The sequence below is a fragment of the Micromys minutus genome (genome assembly GCF_963924665.1).
Source record: "Micromys minutus genome assembly, chromosome: 17".
Classification (NCBI taxonomy): domain Eukaryota; kingdom Metazoa; phylum Chordata; class Mammalia; order Rodentia; family Muridae; genus Micromys; species Micromys minutus.
The window spans coordinates 28,273,174-28,292,725 of NC_137952.1; the positions used below are offsets into that span (position 1 = coordinate 28,273,174).

At 38.3% G+C, this 19,552-nt stretch overlaps 1 protein-coding gene across 1 annotated transcript in view; it reads right to left on the bottom strand.

Annotated features, from left to right (window-relative positions):
* The window catches only part of TTBK2 (tau tubulin kinase 2), a 92,954-nt gene that overhangs the window by 43,175 nt on the left and 30,227 nt on the right, over window positions 1-19,552 (bottom strand). Inside the window, exons 4-5 of the mRNA XM_080930814.1 lie at window positions 17,678-17,825; window positions 1,831-1,904 (exon numbers count right to left, since the gene is read on the bottom strand). Coding sequence (XP_080786940.1) covers window positions 1,831-1,904; window positions 17,678-17,825 — 222 coding nt within the window. The remainder of the gene's footprint in view (window positions 1-1,830; window positions 1,905-17,677; window positions 17,826-19,552) is intronic.

Genomic DNA, 19,552 nt, shown 5'->3' on the forward strand with positions numbered 1-19,552 from the left:
TTGCTTTAATTTTCCTACATCAGTTTTTTAAAAATAAAACAGTAATTATGCCCACTTCATATAATTTTATGAGGATTAGATAAAATACATATGAAGTTTCTGGAATATTGCGTGGTATTCAACAAATGATAAATAGTGCTATTATTGGCAAATACTATAGGAAACCAAAGGCTATAAAGGCTAACAAAAGTTAAAAAACAAACAAACAAACCAACAAACCCAGGTAATGACAGAATACCTGGTACAAGTCAGCTAAAACACGAGCTGGACATCTAGGGAGGTAGCAGGTACAGAATACCTGAGGAAATCAGAGTAAGCTAAGATGGACGTAATCTCTTACATAATTATTTCTGGCAGACTTATATTTTTGTGTGATTGTTTTCTATCAATACAGCCAGCCTTGAGACTGGAGGCAAGTGTCCCTAACTTAACCTTTGCCTATGCAGCCTGGTAGTAGATCCACTAGATGCCAGGCAGGCATGCTATCATAATCCTGGATGCCTATAACATCTGCCTGCCTGCAAGACTATATGTTGGTGAATAAAGTATATTTTATATGCTTAGACTGTCTCATATTCTCTTAAACCTCCTATCGCCCTGTGACCCTCCCTTGTCCTTGATATGAACTATATACATATGGTTCATATTAGCAGCCAATTTGAGAGAAAACAGGGAACACATTAATGAACTGAAAAATGTAAAATGGGAGCCACTTCAACACATCAAAGTATGCTAAACTGATACGGTAAATTATGTAATTGCAGAAAGGCTTTAAGGGCCAGTGAGATGGCTCTGTAGGCAGAAGCACTTGCTGCCTAGTCTGACACCTAAGGTTAGTCCCTAGGACCTACATGGACCTAGAAGGAGAGACCCAACTCCCACAAGTTGTCTTCTGAAATCCACACATACCATGATACATTCTTCCAACTCACAATTAATTAATTTTAAACAAGACCAAGCCAGCCACGGTAGCACACAGCTCTATCTTAGAAATCAGGAAGCTAAAGTAGGAGGACACAGAGTTTATTTAAAGCAAATCCTGCCCATATCAAAATCATCTTGTGCTACTCAGTGAGACAATCTTTAAAAGGTAAATAACAACAACAAATATAGCTTAAAGAAAGGGTATCATATCTTTAGGTCTAAGTCAAATATCGAAGAGCACTGGAGAAACAGAAAAAGCCTCCTGAAGAGAAGAGGGACATTTAGGCCTGGGTTTATGAACGCACTGGCATGTATGTACTGTGAAGGGAAATAAAGAGTCCAAGTGTCTACAGAAAGTCTGCTGAGTATGAAGGAAACTGAGAGCTGACAGTTCAGGTAGTGAGGTGAGCACGGCTTGGCACTTGGAAGTGATCATGCTGTGTGTCCAGGAGACAGGCAGTGTCAAGGACAACGGACCGTCTTTCTCATTCTCCCTACTGGAGCTCAGACTCTCACCTTCTCTTTCTGAGCTCCTACTCTTCAGCCCATCTTTCCTGTCTTCCGGAGAAGGAGCAATGCTTGCTGACAGAAAGAGAAAGCACTCCTCCTCTCCCCCAACTATGCTTATAATCTTAACACAGCAGCTGGGACTTGAGAGCATGAGTGGAAAGGAGAGAAGATGAAAAGGGAAGGAACATGGAAGGGCAAGGCTTACACTGTAACCCATAATCTATTTGAGAGATTAAACATATGCAAAAATGACAACTAATAAAGTGGTATTTTAAAAAACATAAATTTTATTTGTACAGCATACATAAGAATTCTGTCACTTCTTTATTATTTACTTTAACTGGGTATTTTGATCAAAACTAAGAAATTTTAAGACAGATTTTCAAGGTAACACACCTGCAATTGCATGACCACGTAGTTGAAACGGTCATTTCTTCCACAGCCAATAAATCTACAAACATGGTCTTTCCCTGGATGAAAAGAAAAAGAAAACAGTGAAAAAAGATGTACTATGGTTTCTCTTTTTAAAAGTTAATAAACTGGATTTCTGTGTTGTATTTATGACTTAACATAAACTATATAAAATGTGTCGAGATTGTAAAAAACAGGAAAATTATACTTATTTTTATCTACCCATTGCCAGGTTCTCCTCTGCTCCTTGCATACTCAAATAAATGGTAAATGAGTAAGTAAAGAAATAAATTAATGAAGAAATAAATAAAGGTGAATTATCCAGAAAGGAAAATAATTTAAAAGTCACTTAAATTTACCCAGAGCGGATACATTAAGGGCTGTGTTTAATATACTTATTTTACACACTTCTGACACACACTATTTACATTACTGCAGCAATTATGTGACCTTTCTTGTTCTCAGTTGGATCAGCCTATTGCTTTTCAAACCAAGTTTAACATGTGCAATCCAAGGAGATACTGAATATACAGAGGGACTGAGAGCTGCAAGAAAAAAACATCCGAGTAGTCTCTTGATTTTAAAAAGTGTACTTCCATCCCAAAAGGTAACTAAGCCAGGAAGTTACCAGGCAGAGAAGACACTGATCAACACTGAGTGGGGAAGCAGATGCAAACGGCGCTCAGGCACTGCATGGAGTCTTGTGTTCCATGGACAAGAATCTCAACTGTGTGTGTAGGTCAGGGTTTCCTACTGCAGCTACTCATCAAAACCGCCTGGGAAACAAAGATTCCTGACACTACACAGACTTACAATCTATATGAGAAAGATACAACTTTTCAAAATTCTGTAAATGAGCTGAAGACAGGGTAGAGGCAGAAAGTCTAAGACCAGCCTCCATTACGTGAGTTCAAGGTCAACCTGGGCTAAATGACGAAACTATCTCTGAAGACAAAAATAAAAGTTGTGTAAAAATAATGAAGAAATTTTAAAATATAAATCTGCAGTTTAGAATATAAATCAGAATGAACAAAAATTAAGGAAAAAAAAAAAAAAAAAAAAAAAAAAAACAACCTTCAAGAATACCCTGACAGGAAGAAAAAATTCTGAGACCAGGTTATAACAGAAATGACAAAATCTATAGAAAGCTCAGGAGATGAATCAGTGGCTAGGTGTGCTTGCTGTGCATTCAAGAGGACCTGAATTTGGATTCTGAGCACCCACATAAAAATCCAGATGTGGCTATGCACATCTGTATGTGACTCCAGTGGTGGAGAGGCAGAGATGGGATTGATAGGGCTTGCTGGGCAGAACCCTGACTTTCATGGACAGTTTTCTGTAAAAGGAGTGAGGCAAAGAGCAGTAAGGGTGATGCCCAATATCTTCTGCTGAGCTATTAACTCACAGCGTGCATGGTGAACACACAACCAGACACACACACACACACACACACACACACACACACACACAGAGAGAGAGAGAGAGAGAGAGAGAGAGAGAGAGAGAGAGAGAGAGAGAATCGTTACTCATATAAATAATTAGGCAGTCACTAGAGATGAAGGGGTAGAGAAGCCAATTTATAAAATGTAAGCAAAATATGAGACACTGAGGGTGGAAAATCTTTGAAGCTAGCCTGTGAAAATGAAACAAAAAACACTAGAGGCTAAAAAATAAAAAAAGATTAAAATATGTTTCAAAAGTAATCTGTCCACTTAAAATAAAATATATCCAAGACTCACTTTGGCCAATGATTTGGTTTTTGGACACAGATTCCTAAATGCTGGAATTTCAAGTCTATTAATTTGTTTGTTGTTCTGTTTTCAATCCAGGTTATCAGTTACTACACTGATGGTAAACTAGCAACCTTCTCCTGAGTTTGTCACAAAAAAGGTTTTAATTAGTCAATTTGTTGTCAATACTTTGAGAATCCATGTTCAAAGCTGGAAATATACTGACAGGGATAAAGCACTTGCAAGTATGCATCAAACCTTAACACTGTAAAAGAACAAAATGAGATAAGAAAAAGATTCATCTCCTACCACACCCTTTCCCCCTTTTTTCTTTTTCTTTCATATAAAGACGGGTGTCAATCCTGCCTCAGTCTCCAAATTGTGCCCAGCTTCTTGCAACATGTACATCAAAGACAGTACTAGATTTAATGTACTAGATTAAGTACTAATTTTTTTGGTGCTGTTGTTTTTTGAGACAAGGTTTCTCTGTGTAGGCCAGAATGGCCTCAAACTCAAGAGATCTGTTTGGATTCGCCTCATTAGTGATGGGACTAGAGGCATGCACCACCACTGCCTGGCCTACTCTGATGTTTGTCTGTATGCTGTTTAGCAGTACTGGGGATTGAACCAACTTCCTGTACATTCTAGGCACGTATTTTGTGCCCAGACTTTTATTTCACTTTTCAAATTGAGTCAGTCTCACTTCTGACCCTCCTATCTAACTTCAAAGTGCCAAGATTATAGGCTGACATTACACACTTAGCTTGAATTGCTCTGCTTTAAAAATAAAAAACAAATATACATTTAAATAAACTATTGATTCCTTACTGAATAATCAAAACATAGCCAGTGGCAAATGTTTTAGTACTTGTCAATACATTTCTATCACTTTAGGTGATGAGTTTATTTCTCATACTTTATAATATAGTGTATTATTTTTCTTTTATATTTATTTATGCAATTAATGAAACTATTTAATAAAGTTGGCTCAATAAAAATGTATATGTTTACAACAGCTATGATTTAATGACAACAGTAACTCTTCAGATGACTTCTGTGGCACCCAGTGAACACTGAGGCTAGCAGAGAAGAATAGGGAGTACTTACTGTTCCAGTACCTAATGCAGAACCTAATGAATAGTGAGACAAGATTTTTAAGAGAAACAATAGCTAATAAAATATGTATGATATGCAAGCATTTATTTCATTTTATACATTTTCACACATTCAATTCACACAATAACATAAGTATTAGCATTTTCTTTGTTTTTCAGATATAGAAGTAGAGAATTGGGGACTGGAGAGATGGCTCAGAGGTTAAGTACTGACTGATCTTCAAGAGGTCCTGAGTTCAATTCCCAGCAACCACATGGTGGTTCACAGCCATTTCTAATGGGATCTGATGCCTCTTCTGGTGTGTCTGAAGTCAGCTACAGTGTACTCATATACAGATAAAATAAATAAATTTTTTAAAAAAGAAAAAAGTAGTAGAGGATTATTGAGGTTAATTACTTAGTCAAAAATCATACAGCTAGAAAATGATGGTTCAATTTGATTCCAAAGCTTTTATTCTTTAAAAAAATGTTATATTTATCCATTTACTTATTAATTGAAAGTGTGTGTGTGTGTGTGTGTGTGTGTGTGTGTGTGGTAGGCACTCATGTGTAAGTCAGAAGACAACTTGTGACAATCAGTTCTCTATCAAGCTTCTAGGTCCCAGAGATAGAACTAAGATTGTAAGGCTTGGTGGCAAGTACCTTTACAAGCTGAGCCACCTTGCGGGCCCTAGAAAAACCTTTATTCTTAATCATTATGTAAGAAATACCTGAATTTAATAACTGGTGGCACAGCTATCTGAGAGGCTAAGAGGAATGACAAACTCAAAACCTGTTTGGGTTTCAGACTGAGTAAGAAAGATCCTGCCTCAAAACACAAAGTACAGAGAGGACAGTGTGGACACAGCTCAGTGGCAAAGCATCTGCGTAGCATGCATAAGGCTATAGGCTCAATCCTTACACCTCCCACATGCAAAGTAGTATTAAAACTAAAACAGAACACAGACTATATACATATGCATGTACATATATACATACATATATACTATGCATATACTATATACATATACAATCTACTATATTTACTAAACTTATTATATACCCAACACTAAAATTAAGTATTAAAAATACAAGGTAAATTAAGTTGTCCACTCAAGTTAACAGGCTACATATGGGCATAAAGAGTTAACAGAGTACAAAGGCATCATAAGATACAGTGAATACACAGAAGATCAAAAAGTTTTACTCTAGAAAACAAGTAAGTCAATTACTACATTTTAAGTTTATGAGAATAATTTAAGATAATAGTATTAAGAATTAAGATTATACATGTAAATAGTTTTAATCAGTCATAAAAACAAAATAATTTATGTCAGTTGCCAGGAAATGGAGCTAGAGATTGTCCTATTAAGTGAAATAAGCAAGACTCAGAAAGACAATGTGTTTTTCCTAATATGGAACATACACATGTAACTTTCCTTCATGCTGTGACACAACATCAGACACGAGCAGCTTAAGGAGGAACAGGTCTGTTTTGGCTCAGTTGGAGGAGACAGAACATGGTGTGGAGAAGCCATAAGAGCAGGGGCAAGGGACAGTGGGCCACACTGCATCCTTTGCCAAGTAGCAGAGAGAAAGTCATGCCCAGATATGTGCTTCATACTCAGTTCTAGACCTGTCAAGTTGACAGTAGTACTAACTACACACACACATCTAACCATGCTTCCAAATGTATCCCCCCAACACCAAAACATACATAGATTAAAGTAGAATGTGACTATTTCAGAAGATGAAGAGGACTAACTGGAAGAGAGAAGGGAGGGTGGCAGTCAGTAACAGAGGAGATGAGGTCAAAGCACCTTTTATAGTTGAGTGAAAATGTCATCATTCAATAACAATGCTTTAAAAGAACACATGATAAGAACTGACAGGGTAGTGAGTTAAGGTAGATTAAGGCAGAAGGCATGAAAAGTGGCCTAAAACTTGGATACTATGACAGTTTTCTTCATTGTTAATGGTGCTAGATTTATAATAATCCTCTGTGAGGGCATTTCTATAAGAGTAACAAACTAATGTGGAAGGACTTAGGTTTTATGTGAGTGGCACTATCCCATGTTGTGGGAAGAGGCAGGTGAAAAAGAAAGGAGAAGGCAGATAGCAATGGCATTCCTCTCTTCTCTGCTCTTCTCTTCTCTCTGCTCCACCACACCCTCCATGCCCACAACAGACCCCTCTAAGACCATGAGCTCAAGTAAATTCTTACTCCCTTATGTTGTTTCTTAGGGATAAGGTCACAGCTAAAGAAAAAGTACATGCCAATGTGCTACAATATAAACTGGGGGAGATTCTCTACTTCCATGGGCAGTAGCTCCAGAATCTCCCAAAGACACCAAAGTTTGAGGGCTTGGAAATTTTATATAAAATAGAATCGTACCTGAATATAACTACTATGTTCATCCTCCTTGATTCTTATATTAACTAATCCAATGTAAAGGTTAGATATATGAATGGGATGTTGTTTGGGGAAGATAACAAAGAAAAAGTACACATATGCTAGGTTCTGATGTAATTTTTTTTTCTTTCTTTTTAAATACAAGGTCTCACCAAATAATTCTGAAAAAGGGCTACCTGTCTCTACCCTAGTATGGGATTAAAGATATGCCACCCCACATGGTTCTCTTTTCTTTCTGAGAAAAGGTAGTCCAGGCTAGCCCTGAGCTAAAATGCTGGTTTATGTGGTGTTGGAAATCAAAACCAGCTCTGACCCTTGGTAAGCATTCTACTAACTTAACTCAATTACACCCACAATGACCAAGAATATTTTTTTTGCTCATTTGTTTTTGAGACATTGTCTCTCTTTGTAATCCTGGCTGTCCTAGAATTCATTACACAGAACAGGCAGACCTCAAACTCACAGAGATCTGCCTACCTCTGCCTCCTGAGTGTTGGGATAAAGGTGTGCACCACCATGCCATGCAGCTTCCAAGAATATTTAATCTCCAACTGGTTGAATTCATACATGTGGAACTAATGGATATAAAAGACTGAAGATAATATTTCTGTCCTTATCTCAGTCGCTTAATTCCTAAAATCTTTAGGATCTCCTAAAGTGACTGAAAGTGCCCTCTGCTTAGTATAGTCCCCTAAATTTCAGGATGGCCTCAGTTCCCATAAAGACAAATTGATAATTTAGGCTCATTCACTAAGTGCCAGGAAAGTGTGTTGAGGGAGGCTCTGTAAAACTCTTGATAAGACTTTGAGGACTTGTAGGTTGCTGAGCAAGTCCACGTGTTGGCCAAGGGTAAACCTGAAGAAGGCATGCACACGGCACACCACAACCCTCCATCCCTAGCCTAGTCATCTCTTCAGCTTACTGCTATATCTTTTACAATGTCCACGGAATAAACCAGGAAACACTGCTTCTCCCAGACCTATTAGCCATCCTAGCAAATTAGTTGAACCTAAAGAAGGGGTCATGAGAGCCTTGGCCATTAGAGTTCTCAGTTATGAGAACTGATGCTACCTAACAAAACAAAACACAGCACACACAATCAGGGGCAGTGTCTCTAACTGAAGATAAGAGCACAAGCAAAGTGCACTCCATCCTTCCGCTTACAGCCTCATCATTCAATTCAGATTTGACTCATTCTTAGATCATGGGCAAGGTAAAGAGTCATCCAGGATTTTCAAGCACAAAGCTACATAATCCAGACTGTGTTTTAGAGAAGTCATGGATGCTATGATGGCAGCCATGGGAGTCACTTAGCCTAAGGATAAGGAAGGTCTAAGTGAATCCCTGGAAATAAGAGTTTCCTTTTAAAGTTTTCAACTTAAGAGTTCAGAAACAGACTGTAGTTACAGCTCAGAGTTAGATCCTAGGCTAGATTCACAAACAAGTAGACTAGACAGGGAGGGGACTAAGGTAGGGAGTGAACTTTTAGCTGTCCAGGGAAGAGTTGGTTTAAAAGAACTAGGCCAGCTGGTCATGATGGTGCATGCCTTTAGTCCAAGCACGCCAAGGCAGAGGCAGGCAGATCTCTGAGAGGTCTAGAGCAGTCTGTCTACAAAGCAAGTTCCAGCATAGCCAGAGCTGTTGCACAGAAAAACCCTGTGTGGTTTTTTTTTTTTAAAGGAACTAGGACAATGTTAAAATACCAACAGTACTGAAAGAAATTCTTAAGAAAGTCTAAGACATAAATGTGAAAGTGAGAGGCTTTTATACCTTATAGTTTTCATATTAACATTTAATTTAAGCAAAGGGCCAATAAGATGGCTCAGTAGGAAAGGCATTTGCTGCTTTAAGCCTGGAGACCTACATTAGTTTGATCATGGGGATGCGTATGAAAGTGAGACAATAAAGCCAACTCCACAAAGTGACTATCACACACACATGAATGAAATATTGTTGGCTAGTCAAAAATATTTGACTGTTGACTTGACAGAGCTAGAAAAAAAGAAACTACAATTGAGAAAAAGCCCCCAGAAGATGGCCGGTCGGCAAATATGTAATGTACTGTTTGGTTTGATGATTAACGTGGGAGGACCTAGCTCACAGGTAGGTGCTATAAAAAAGCAGGCTGAACAAATGATGGGGACCTAGTCAGTAGGCGGCACTCCTCTATAGCTTCTGTATGAGCTCTTGCCTGCCCTGGCTTCCCTCAGTGATGGGGTGTGATTTAAGAGTTAGAAGATGAAACAAATACTCTCTTCCACAAATTACTTTTGTTCATGGTATTTACCACAAGCAATAGAAACCCAAGACAAAAATTGTATATACATATATATAAATGTATGTATATATGTATAACATTTATGTATATGATTTAAAAACAAAACTAACAATGATAATTATAGACTAACAAAAATAGTGAAAAAACTGTGTGATACAATCCCTATTAAAAGCCTACCTGGCTTCTTTGCAGAAATTAACTAGCTAACTCTTAAAAGTCATATAAAATCACAAGAGACAAAAATGGTCAGAATAATATTGAAAAAGAAAAAGTTAAAGTATTCAAAATTCTTCACTTCAGATTTTACTAAACAACATAATTAACTTTAAGACAGCACAAGGATAAATGTATTGATGAATAAATAAATCCAAACTTCAAAAACTGTGAACCCTCCCCCATCACAAACATTACAAGTTACTACCACTGCTCTTGACTACCCTACTGCTGAAGACACCACATACCTGAATATGAGCATGGAGAAATCAAGCTGGTACCAACCTGGAAGCTTCACTGCTACTGGCTAGCTTTCATAGTGCTGGAAGATTCTACGCACACTACCGGGGGAGAAAAGTCATCATCAGTCTTACCCAGCTGTGAACCCTGTGAGCTAAAATAATGACTGGCCTGGAAAGTATGTGCCCACTGCTGCAATAGTGGCAGGAACATTGTAGGAATAGATAACCACTTAAATAATTTGTTCCATAAGACAGACTTGATGCCTAATACTATGAAACTGGCTAAAAACCTGTCACTGGCTAGTTCACAGGCCCTAGATGAGACCCTACTACTATTATATTCCACTTATATTAAACTGACTCCTAATGACTTGTCATTATACCCAGATCAATTCTCAATCCTCATCAGAGAAGTTTCTTCTTAGAGTAGATGAATAGTAAGTAATACAGAGACCAACAAGTGGTCAGCGTGCAAAGAATAAGAGACTACAGACTGCTCAGCTCTAAATGGGATCCTCCCACCTACACAAACGCACGCAAGCACTCGCGCACACACATGCACACACTCACACACACACACACACACATACACAACTCAGAGATTATCTTGGGAAGAGCTAGAGGGAGTGGATCTGTAGTGGACTAATATTTGCTACACATGACAGCACAGGTGTACACAATGAAGGACTGCATGTACAAGACTTGTATAACATCAAGCCAGCCCAAATCTCAGCATGGGTGGGGAGGAGCCCAAGAATTCCTACTCCTATAAAAAATTCAAACAAACAAACAAACAAAAAGAAGTCCTACTTCTGAAAAGCTACTTGGCAATTAATGGCTACTAAGAAAAACAGAGTCATTTTACTTCAGAAATATGGGCTCACAGAGGCAAACTACGCTCCAGAGTAGATGGTCCCCAACCATACAGTATGTATATGTATGTATGTATATACATATATATACACATATATGTGCAACACTAATGGACTCTGGGTATTTATTACATTTTGGGTTTTTTTTTTTGCTTTGTATTGCAAGTGGATTTTTTTCATACAATTTATTCTGATTACACTTTTGCTTCCTCCAATTCCTACCAGATCCTCCCCACTTCCTTACCCTTAATTTAAATTTTTTAAAAGAGGGAATATAGACTGGAGAGATGGCCTAGCAGTTAAAGAAGACTGGTTGTCCTACCAGAGAACCTGGATTCAATTCCCAGTACCCACGTGGCAGCACACAACCATCTGTAATTCCACCTCTAGGGACTATAACCTTTCCCAGCCTCTCAGACACTGGACACATATGGTGCACAGACATATATGATGGCAAAATACTCATACAGATAAAATAAATTTTTAAAAAGAGTGAGTCCATGAAGTTGGGAGGGAAAAGTAAGGATAGGGGTTGATTAGATATAAACACATCATTTGTATGTGTAGTGAGTTGAATGAGAACGGTTTCCAAAGGCTCAGATATTTGAATGCTTGGTCCCTCATTGGCTGAACAGTTTGGGAAGGGCTGGAAGGTTGGAGAAGGTATAATTGTTGGAGAAGGTATAATCACTAGGGGTGGGCTTTGAGGTTTCAAAAGTCTATGGCACTTAGTGAATGAGCCTAAAATTTGTACTATACTCTTATCAATTTGTCTTTAGGAAAGATAACAATGAAATTCAGCAAATCATTAGGTCTTCCCTTGAAAGCATAATACAATAAACTGGCAAACCTTAAAGAAATAAATTTCTAGATGCACATGACATGCCAGGCTAAATCAAGATGATTTAAACAGATCTATAACAGTGAGATTGAAATGATCATTTTAAATCTCCCAACTAAAAAAAGGCAAGGCTCTAGATGATTTTACTGGTAAATTTTATCAGAACTTCAAAGAACACCAATGCTTCTCAAGCCATTACATAAACAGGAAAGGAAATGACATTGTTACCAGAGCAGATAAAAAAGAAAATCATAGGACAACCTTCCCAATGCACTTAGATGTAAAAATTCCTATCAAAATGCTTGTAAACCAATTCAAGAAGATATCAAAAGATTACTCACATAATCAAGTTGGGTTTATTCCAGAGATGCAAGGATGATTCAATATTCATAAATATTATGAAATTATATAAATAGAAATCACATAATCATTTTGGTAGATGCTAAAAAGACTTTTGCAAAGATACATATTAAAACTCCCAAAGAAACATGAAAAAGAAGAAACATATACCTCAACATACTACACACTATATATGTCAAGCCCACAGTCACTATATATGAGGAAAAAGTATTTCCATTAAAATAAGGAACAAGATAAGAGTTCCACATTTTCTACTCTTTTTCAATGTAGTACCAGAAATCGTAAAGCAAGGAAACAAGAAAAGCAAATGATAGGGATACATATAGGAAAGGAAAACGTCAGAGTATCTTTATCTGCAGATGACATGATTCTATATATGAGCATATGAAGACCCACTAGAAAACACACTGAGAGCTAATAAATCTTTTCAGCAAAGCAGCAGGACATAAAATTAACACACATTGCTATTAGCTTTCCTATATAATAATGACAAACTGAAAAACAAATCAGAGAAACAACCAAATTCACAACCAGCCTGCGCTAGTTAGATTTGTTGTTGTTGTTTTGGGGGAGTGATCTGTTTTGTTGTCAAAATAACACAAGCTAGGGTTATCAGAAAGAAGAAATCTCAACTAAGAAAATGCTCCCAATTGATTGGCTGTGGATAAACCTGTGAAGCATTTTCTTGATTAATAATTGATGTGCAAAGGTCCAAACAAGTTTGGACTGTGCCATCCCTCTGCAAGTGGTCCTAGATGGTATAAGAAACCAGGCTGTATGGGCTGGAGAGATGGCTCAGAGGTTAAGAGCACTGACTGTTCTTCCAGAGGTCCCGAGTTCAATTCCTAGAAACCACATGGTGGCTCACAACCATCTGTAATGGGATCTGATGCCATCTTCTGGTGTGTCTGAAATAGCTACAGTGTACGCACATAAAATAAATAAATCTTTAAAAAAAATAGGAAGGAAGGAAGGAAGGAAGGAAGGAAGGAAGGAAGGAAGGAAGGAAAGAGAAAAGAAACCAGGCTGTGCAAGCAGCATTCGTCCATGGTTTGAGTTCCTGATCTGACTTCCCTTCATGATGGACAGTAAGAGCTGCAAATGAAATAAACTCTTTCTTCCACAAGTTGCTTTTAGTAGAGTCATAATAATAGTCTAAAAACAAGCTAACAAAGCCAAACAAAATCAATTTTGGAATAAACCTAAGCAAGGCTATAGAAGGTGTCTTCAATGAAAACATTATAAAACACTGAAGAAAAAAGTTTAGGAAAACAGAAGCTAGAACAAGGACCTACCATTCTCATAGATTTAAAGACTCCCCGTGGAAAATTACTGTCTTACCAAAAGTAATCTACAGATTATAGTAATCCCCATCAAAATTCCAGTAACTTTCTTCACAGAAACTAAAAAAAAAATTCTTAAAATGTATTGTCAAACTCTGATACAGAGACCCTGACATAAAATTACAACCAATCAAATTCAGAGTTGTAAGGCCCATACCCAGTGACTATATCTACAAATCACTCTTGAATTTAAAGCTTGGGGAACATAGTGGAAGAAGAGGCAGAAAGATTTTAAGAGACACACAGGATCTTGCTGTGGTCTTCCAGTAATGCCAGAAGCTACAACCATAAAGTCCCACTTATGTGACTGCTTTACATGAGCTGAACACAGAAGACAAAGGCATATTACAGATGCTGAGAGTGGGGCAGAAGGGAAGGACACAAGGCCTCAATCCTACACAAAGAACTACAGGCAACTAAGGAATGCCGAGAGTTTGAGAAATAAGTCTTCCCCAGAGAAGAGCACACCAATTGGTTGTCCAATAACAAATAGTCAGCCCTGAAAACATACATATGAGTAATATTATGTAGACTAAGCAATATAGCTGGGAATATATGTAATAAATATTTGCATGTAGAAATTAAGAGGCCATGAATTTGAAAGAAAGCAATGAGGAGTACATGGAAGAGTTTGGAGGGAAGAAATATATAACCTCAAAAAAATTACTATTTTCAGGCATTTGGAAGGCAGAGAGTTATATCTTTGTGTTCAAAGATACATGTGTCAAGAGTTACACAGACTTTGCCCTAAAAATACATAATATATAAAAAATTTTTTAAAAAATATTTATGTACACACACATAAACCCAGATATGCAAAGCAATTCTTCTAAGTATAAAGAATAAATACTGGAAATATTATTATACTTGATTTCAAATTATACTACAAGACAGTAATAACATTATATTAGCCAAAACAAATACACATAATGCACACACATCAAGGGAACAGAGGTCTTAGATATAAACCCATACAGCGAGGACCAACTGGCTTTTGACAGAGAAGTGTTTTCGTTCATGAAAACAAATGGTAAAAATGCCGGTGAGGCTGTGAGAAGAGTGAGGAGGCAAGTTTTATTCACTGTAGGTCACCACGCCAACTTGTTCAGCCACCATGAAAATTGCTATGGAAGTTTCTCAACAAACTAAAATAAGAACACCATTTTATGAGTGAGCTATAGTACTCCTAGTATACGCAAATGATACTATATTCCACTACACTTGTTCAGTCTTGTTTTCTACTGTTCCACTTACAACACAAGGAAATGGAACCAGCTGACATGTCCATCAAGTGAGGAATGGATAATGAAAATGAAGTATGTATACACAATGGCATATATTCAACTAAATATACAATTATGAAATTAGGAGGCAAGTGAGTGGAACTAGAAAATAGTACACTGAGTGGAGTATCTGAGGTTCAGAAAGAAAAACAATTCATGTTTCTCTCATATACAGATCCTAGCTTCCCTAACCTATGCACACTTACGTGGGGGCAAGTACTTACAGAACCCAGAAAAATTAGAAAGGGGTCTCTCAAAAGATTCCAGAGATTCCCTCTATAGGGGAATAAGTAAAGTGTATTTGATACAAGTAAAAATAGAAGAGGAATCCTGGGGTGGAAAGGGGTAAGTGGAGAGGGATGAAGGGAGATGAGGAAGCAGGGGATGACAGTCAACTGAAATACATGAAAAAACCTAGAGGAAATCTGATCCTTAATGAGCTGATAACACACACACACACACACACACACACACACACACACACACAAATCTTTTTAAATTTTTAAAGGAATTTCAATGGAGATGCCTCACCTATGTTGAGATAATAAAGATGTCCCCAGAAACCACGGATCATTTTAAATAAAAGTCTCAGTGTCAGAGATAGGCTACCTCTTGATAAGTTGCTGGCACAGAGGCTCCTGAAACCCCAAATAGTACAAGTCATTACCACTATTGGTAGCTGCCCACCAGAACTAGATGGCAAGTCCCTATAGCCAAAGATGTCTTTAGTTTTGGACGAGACTACAGAAATCAAGCTGGAACCAGGCTAGAAAGCTTCCTCCCTGCTAGCTAGCCTTCACAGTGCCAGAAGCAGCTATGCAGGCTGCTAGGAGAGAACTGTCATCAACAGTTACTGAGCTGTGGACCCTATGTGCAGTAATTCCAACTGGCCAGGCAAACTGAGTTCACTGATACAACAGTAGCAAGTTTTATGAGAGTTCCTTTTTAGAATCACTTTATTAAGAATTGTGGGGCTAGAGATATGGCTCAGAGGTTAAGAGCACTGGCCGCTTTTCTAGAGGACCTGGGTTTAATTCCTTGTGCCCACACGGCAGCAAACAACTGTCTATAAGTCCTGTTCCAGGGACTCTAACACCAAAAACCAAACCAAAACAAACAAACTCTACTATGTTAGGCATGTGTGGTGGAGTGTGCTTTTAATCTCAGCTCTAGAGAGACAGAGGTAGGTAGATCTCAAATTCAAGGCCAGCCTGGTCTATAAAGCAAGTCCAGGAGAGCAGGGGCTGTTACACACTGAAACCTTGTCTCAAAAAACCAAAATAAAATAAAATAAAAATAATATAGAATAGTGTTGTATGAGTAACAAACCACTTCAGATTGGATTGAATCTGAATCCAATCACAGGCAGGAGCTCACATCTGGTACTCTGAGCTAGGTCAAAAGCCTGTGGTTATGGAGGTCCTACTAAGCCTTAGCAGGGAAGCTAAAAGGACATGATGTTCCAGTCAGTGTCACCCTCTAAACAACTGTTTGTATCTACCCATTAGTGCTGCTGTCAGCTCTACCAGAGAAGCTGCCTTTTTGCTCTGGTCAGTCAGGTATAGTATTCTCATCCACAATCCCAGCACTTAGGAGGTGGGAAACAGGGGTGAGAGGTTCAAAACCATTCTTGGTTACATAGATCAAGGCCAGCCTGGGATATAAGAGTCTAATGTCACAAGAAGCTAGCCTCTAGTCTTACATGCTAGAGCCATTTCATGACACACCATACCACCAGCAAAGCAAATGTCTACAAAAACGTCCTCAGAAAGAAGTTGTGAAGCACACTCACGGCAGAAGGCTCCCATTAGGTTCCTTGGCCCTTGTCACTGACAGAGAGACCAGAAGATTAAAAACCTATCCATTTGTGGAAACACGGGGTCTGAGGAATAGGCTTCATATAGGTATAAGCTCACAAAAAAATCAGACAGTAACTTTAAATGATAAAGTGAAGAACACAAATGCCCAACAGTTTCTCATAAAACAAGCTCCAGTGACAGTTTTACCCATAAAACCTACTAAACCAACCTTTAAGCTTTACCACAATGGAATATCACTAAGTCAAGGCCAAAGTAGCCAGAAGTCCTGAAGGAGCTGTGGCAGTGTCTCCTGTCTCAAAGGACCATGTCAGGCCAAGAGGAGAGACTGGTGAGGTGCACTGACTCGGCCAAGCAACTGTTGATATTTATGCCCCTGTGGCTCAGCCAGGCGGTCATTTAGGTTCTGTGCAGCTCTGGAAGAGGCAGTCCAGGAGCACTTACCTGTGGCTTCTACACTGAGTTGAGAACAACTGGGAAGGAAAAGGGAGAGGTAGGACTGAGAACATGAAAGAGTCATCCTTTTCTCTGTTTTTCCTTCTGAGTCTTGGTTTATAGTAGTGACAATGGGGGCTGAGTGATCTGTGATTTTCCTGATGTACTGTGCCTTGGGAAAGCTAAATTTGAGCCAAGAACGAGTTTGAAAGATTTATAATTAAACAAGTGGTAGAGAAACTCTGACAACTGGAAATTTTAGGACAAAGAGGAATGGTCATCAGCCTTATGTAACTCTTGATATTAGTAATTCAACAGTACACCACTAAACACAGACCACAGAGATGACAAGACACTAGCAACAAATTCAGGGTTTTGCGTGACTATCAGATTGACATCAGAAAAAACAGATTTGCCCTTAATGCTACAAGTCTAGGTACCTGAGTAGTAAGATGGGCTTCAGAAATGATGAGCTATGCTCTGAAACCAAAATCAATGAGACAAAAACACCCTTACTTATCATTTTTAATCCACTCTGCAGTATGATTTGAAGACAGCTCCATAATGTGAGTCAAACTGTTTAACACACAAAGGCAAGGGCAGAAATATCTCAGAGGTATTTTATGATTGGTTCAAAGGAAGACGCAAATGTTACCACAGCAGATTTACAACAACACTTTCTAGAGCAGTAGGGTAATCCTAATTGTGATAATCCTAATTATCCTTATTGTAAAAAGGAATTTTCAAAGTCCAACTACTCTAGCAATTACACATTTCTGTTATATAATAAAACCTTCAGTACAAACATATTCAGAGTAGTTTATTAGTATAGAGAACTGAACCAGGAAAGATTAAAACACTTATAAACTATCATCCAAAATTTCACTGCACATCATTCAAAGCCAACTTACCTTGTAGTTTCTTCAGCACAGCAACCTCCATTTTCAGAACCTGCTTTGGCTGCTGAGCTGACTCCACCTTCAGTGCCACATTCTCCCTGGTGAGCATGTCCAAGGCATCGTAAATTTCTCCAAAGCCCCCACCCCCAATCTTTCTTAACTGCACAGAAAACAAAACAAAAACACACTCAAAATTATGCAGAGATTCTAACTGGAATTCATCTTTCACACACAGAAAACATGTAATTTTACCATTCCTACTTTATGATAAATGGTTTTAATATTGTTAAGTCATCTATACAGCAAGGAGAACACACTTGGCAGGAGATAAAGTACTAACACTTGCCTACAGATTTGTCTACAGAAAGCAATGAAATTACTTTAGTTATAAATAATTGCTAAAGGTCTATAGCTAGCATCAAAACTGTCACGAAAACACAGTATCTGAAAGAATCAGTTCCTACCACTACCATTCTCAATAGCCAGATTGGTTTAATCTGAAGTAGTTATTTACAGCCTTCTTAAGCAATGAAATCTTCTTGCCATTTGAAATCTTATACAGAATCCATCTAGTCTAAAGGTAAAGAAGGAGGTTGAAGAATGGGATGAGCAGCCAGCACTCAATCTTTCACTAGAATCTCTGTAGTAGGGTTTACAGGATCCACACAAGCAAAGAGGGGTTCTACAATCTCTCAGAGAACACTGCTATACATCTGCACTTCAAAATAAGCTGTAATCAACATAATGCTTTCAACACCTTACATGTTAACTGGAGAACATCACAATACTGGAGATCATAAATAGGTTTTGAAATCTAAGCACAATTAGACCTGTAAAGGGCTCTGAAATTCTGAGGTGAGTGATATGATTGATGCTTTGAGCAAGATGTGCCAAGAAATCAGTCTTCCACTTCCTAAAGCCATGTCTTACTATGATATAGGCAAACCTTAAGAATCTGGTGTAATGTACAAAATTATTACCAAAGGCATGAGGCTCATGCTCCTGTCATGCCCACCTTCCATCTCCACTAGCTTTTTCACTGAGTCCTGTATCTCTGCTCTATCCCTTCTTCCCTTCCTTCCCTGGTGCAAGGGATAGCACCCATAAGATCCTCTGCACTACACAACTGAAGTACATACCCAACCATTTAGGCCAATTTACCATCTGATCTTCTTTGAAAATTATTTGTTTACCTTTTCAATTAGCAAATTTATCAAGCCATACCTTGGATTTTCACTGTCTCTTACGTCATGTAGAGTAACTTTTCAGTTTTGTTTTGTAGACAAGATCTCTATTATGCAGCCTTTGTTGTTTTCAAACTGTGTAGATCAGGCTGGCTAAAAAGGCATCCAGCATCATGCTGGGAGGTTTTTGTTTTCCTAAACTAGGGTTAAGAATTGGTTGGCTGGGGCTGGAGAGACAGCTCAGCAGTTAAAAGCACTGACTGCTCTTTCAGAGGTCCTGAGTTCAAATCCCAGCAACCACATGGTGGCTCAACCATCTGTAATGAGATCTGATGCCCTCTTCTGTTCTGTCTGAAGACAGCTACAGTGTAGTCATATATAGTAAATAAACAAATCTTTAAAACAAAAGCATTAGTTGGTTGGCCTCAAACAGTGACCTTGAATTCCTGATACTCCTGCCTGCACCTCCTCAGGGTGAGGATTACAGGAATGTGCAACAGATGCAGCTTCATGTTTGCTTAACTCTCCATTGCCAATGTCCTGACTCACTACACAGAAGGTTTCTTCAAAGAGAGTCCACTTAACTTACATCTTTACATAGTGCTTAGCAAAGTCCTAACTACATAACTAGAGCTTAATTACAGTGTTTGCTCTGCATGCTCAAGTCACAGTTAATTTCAATTTGTTTGGTGATGAGAGGTCA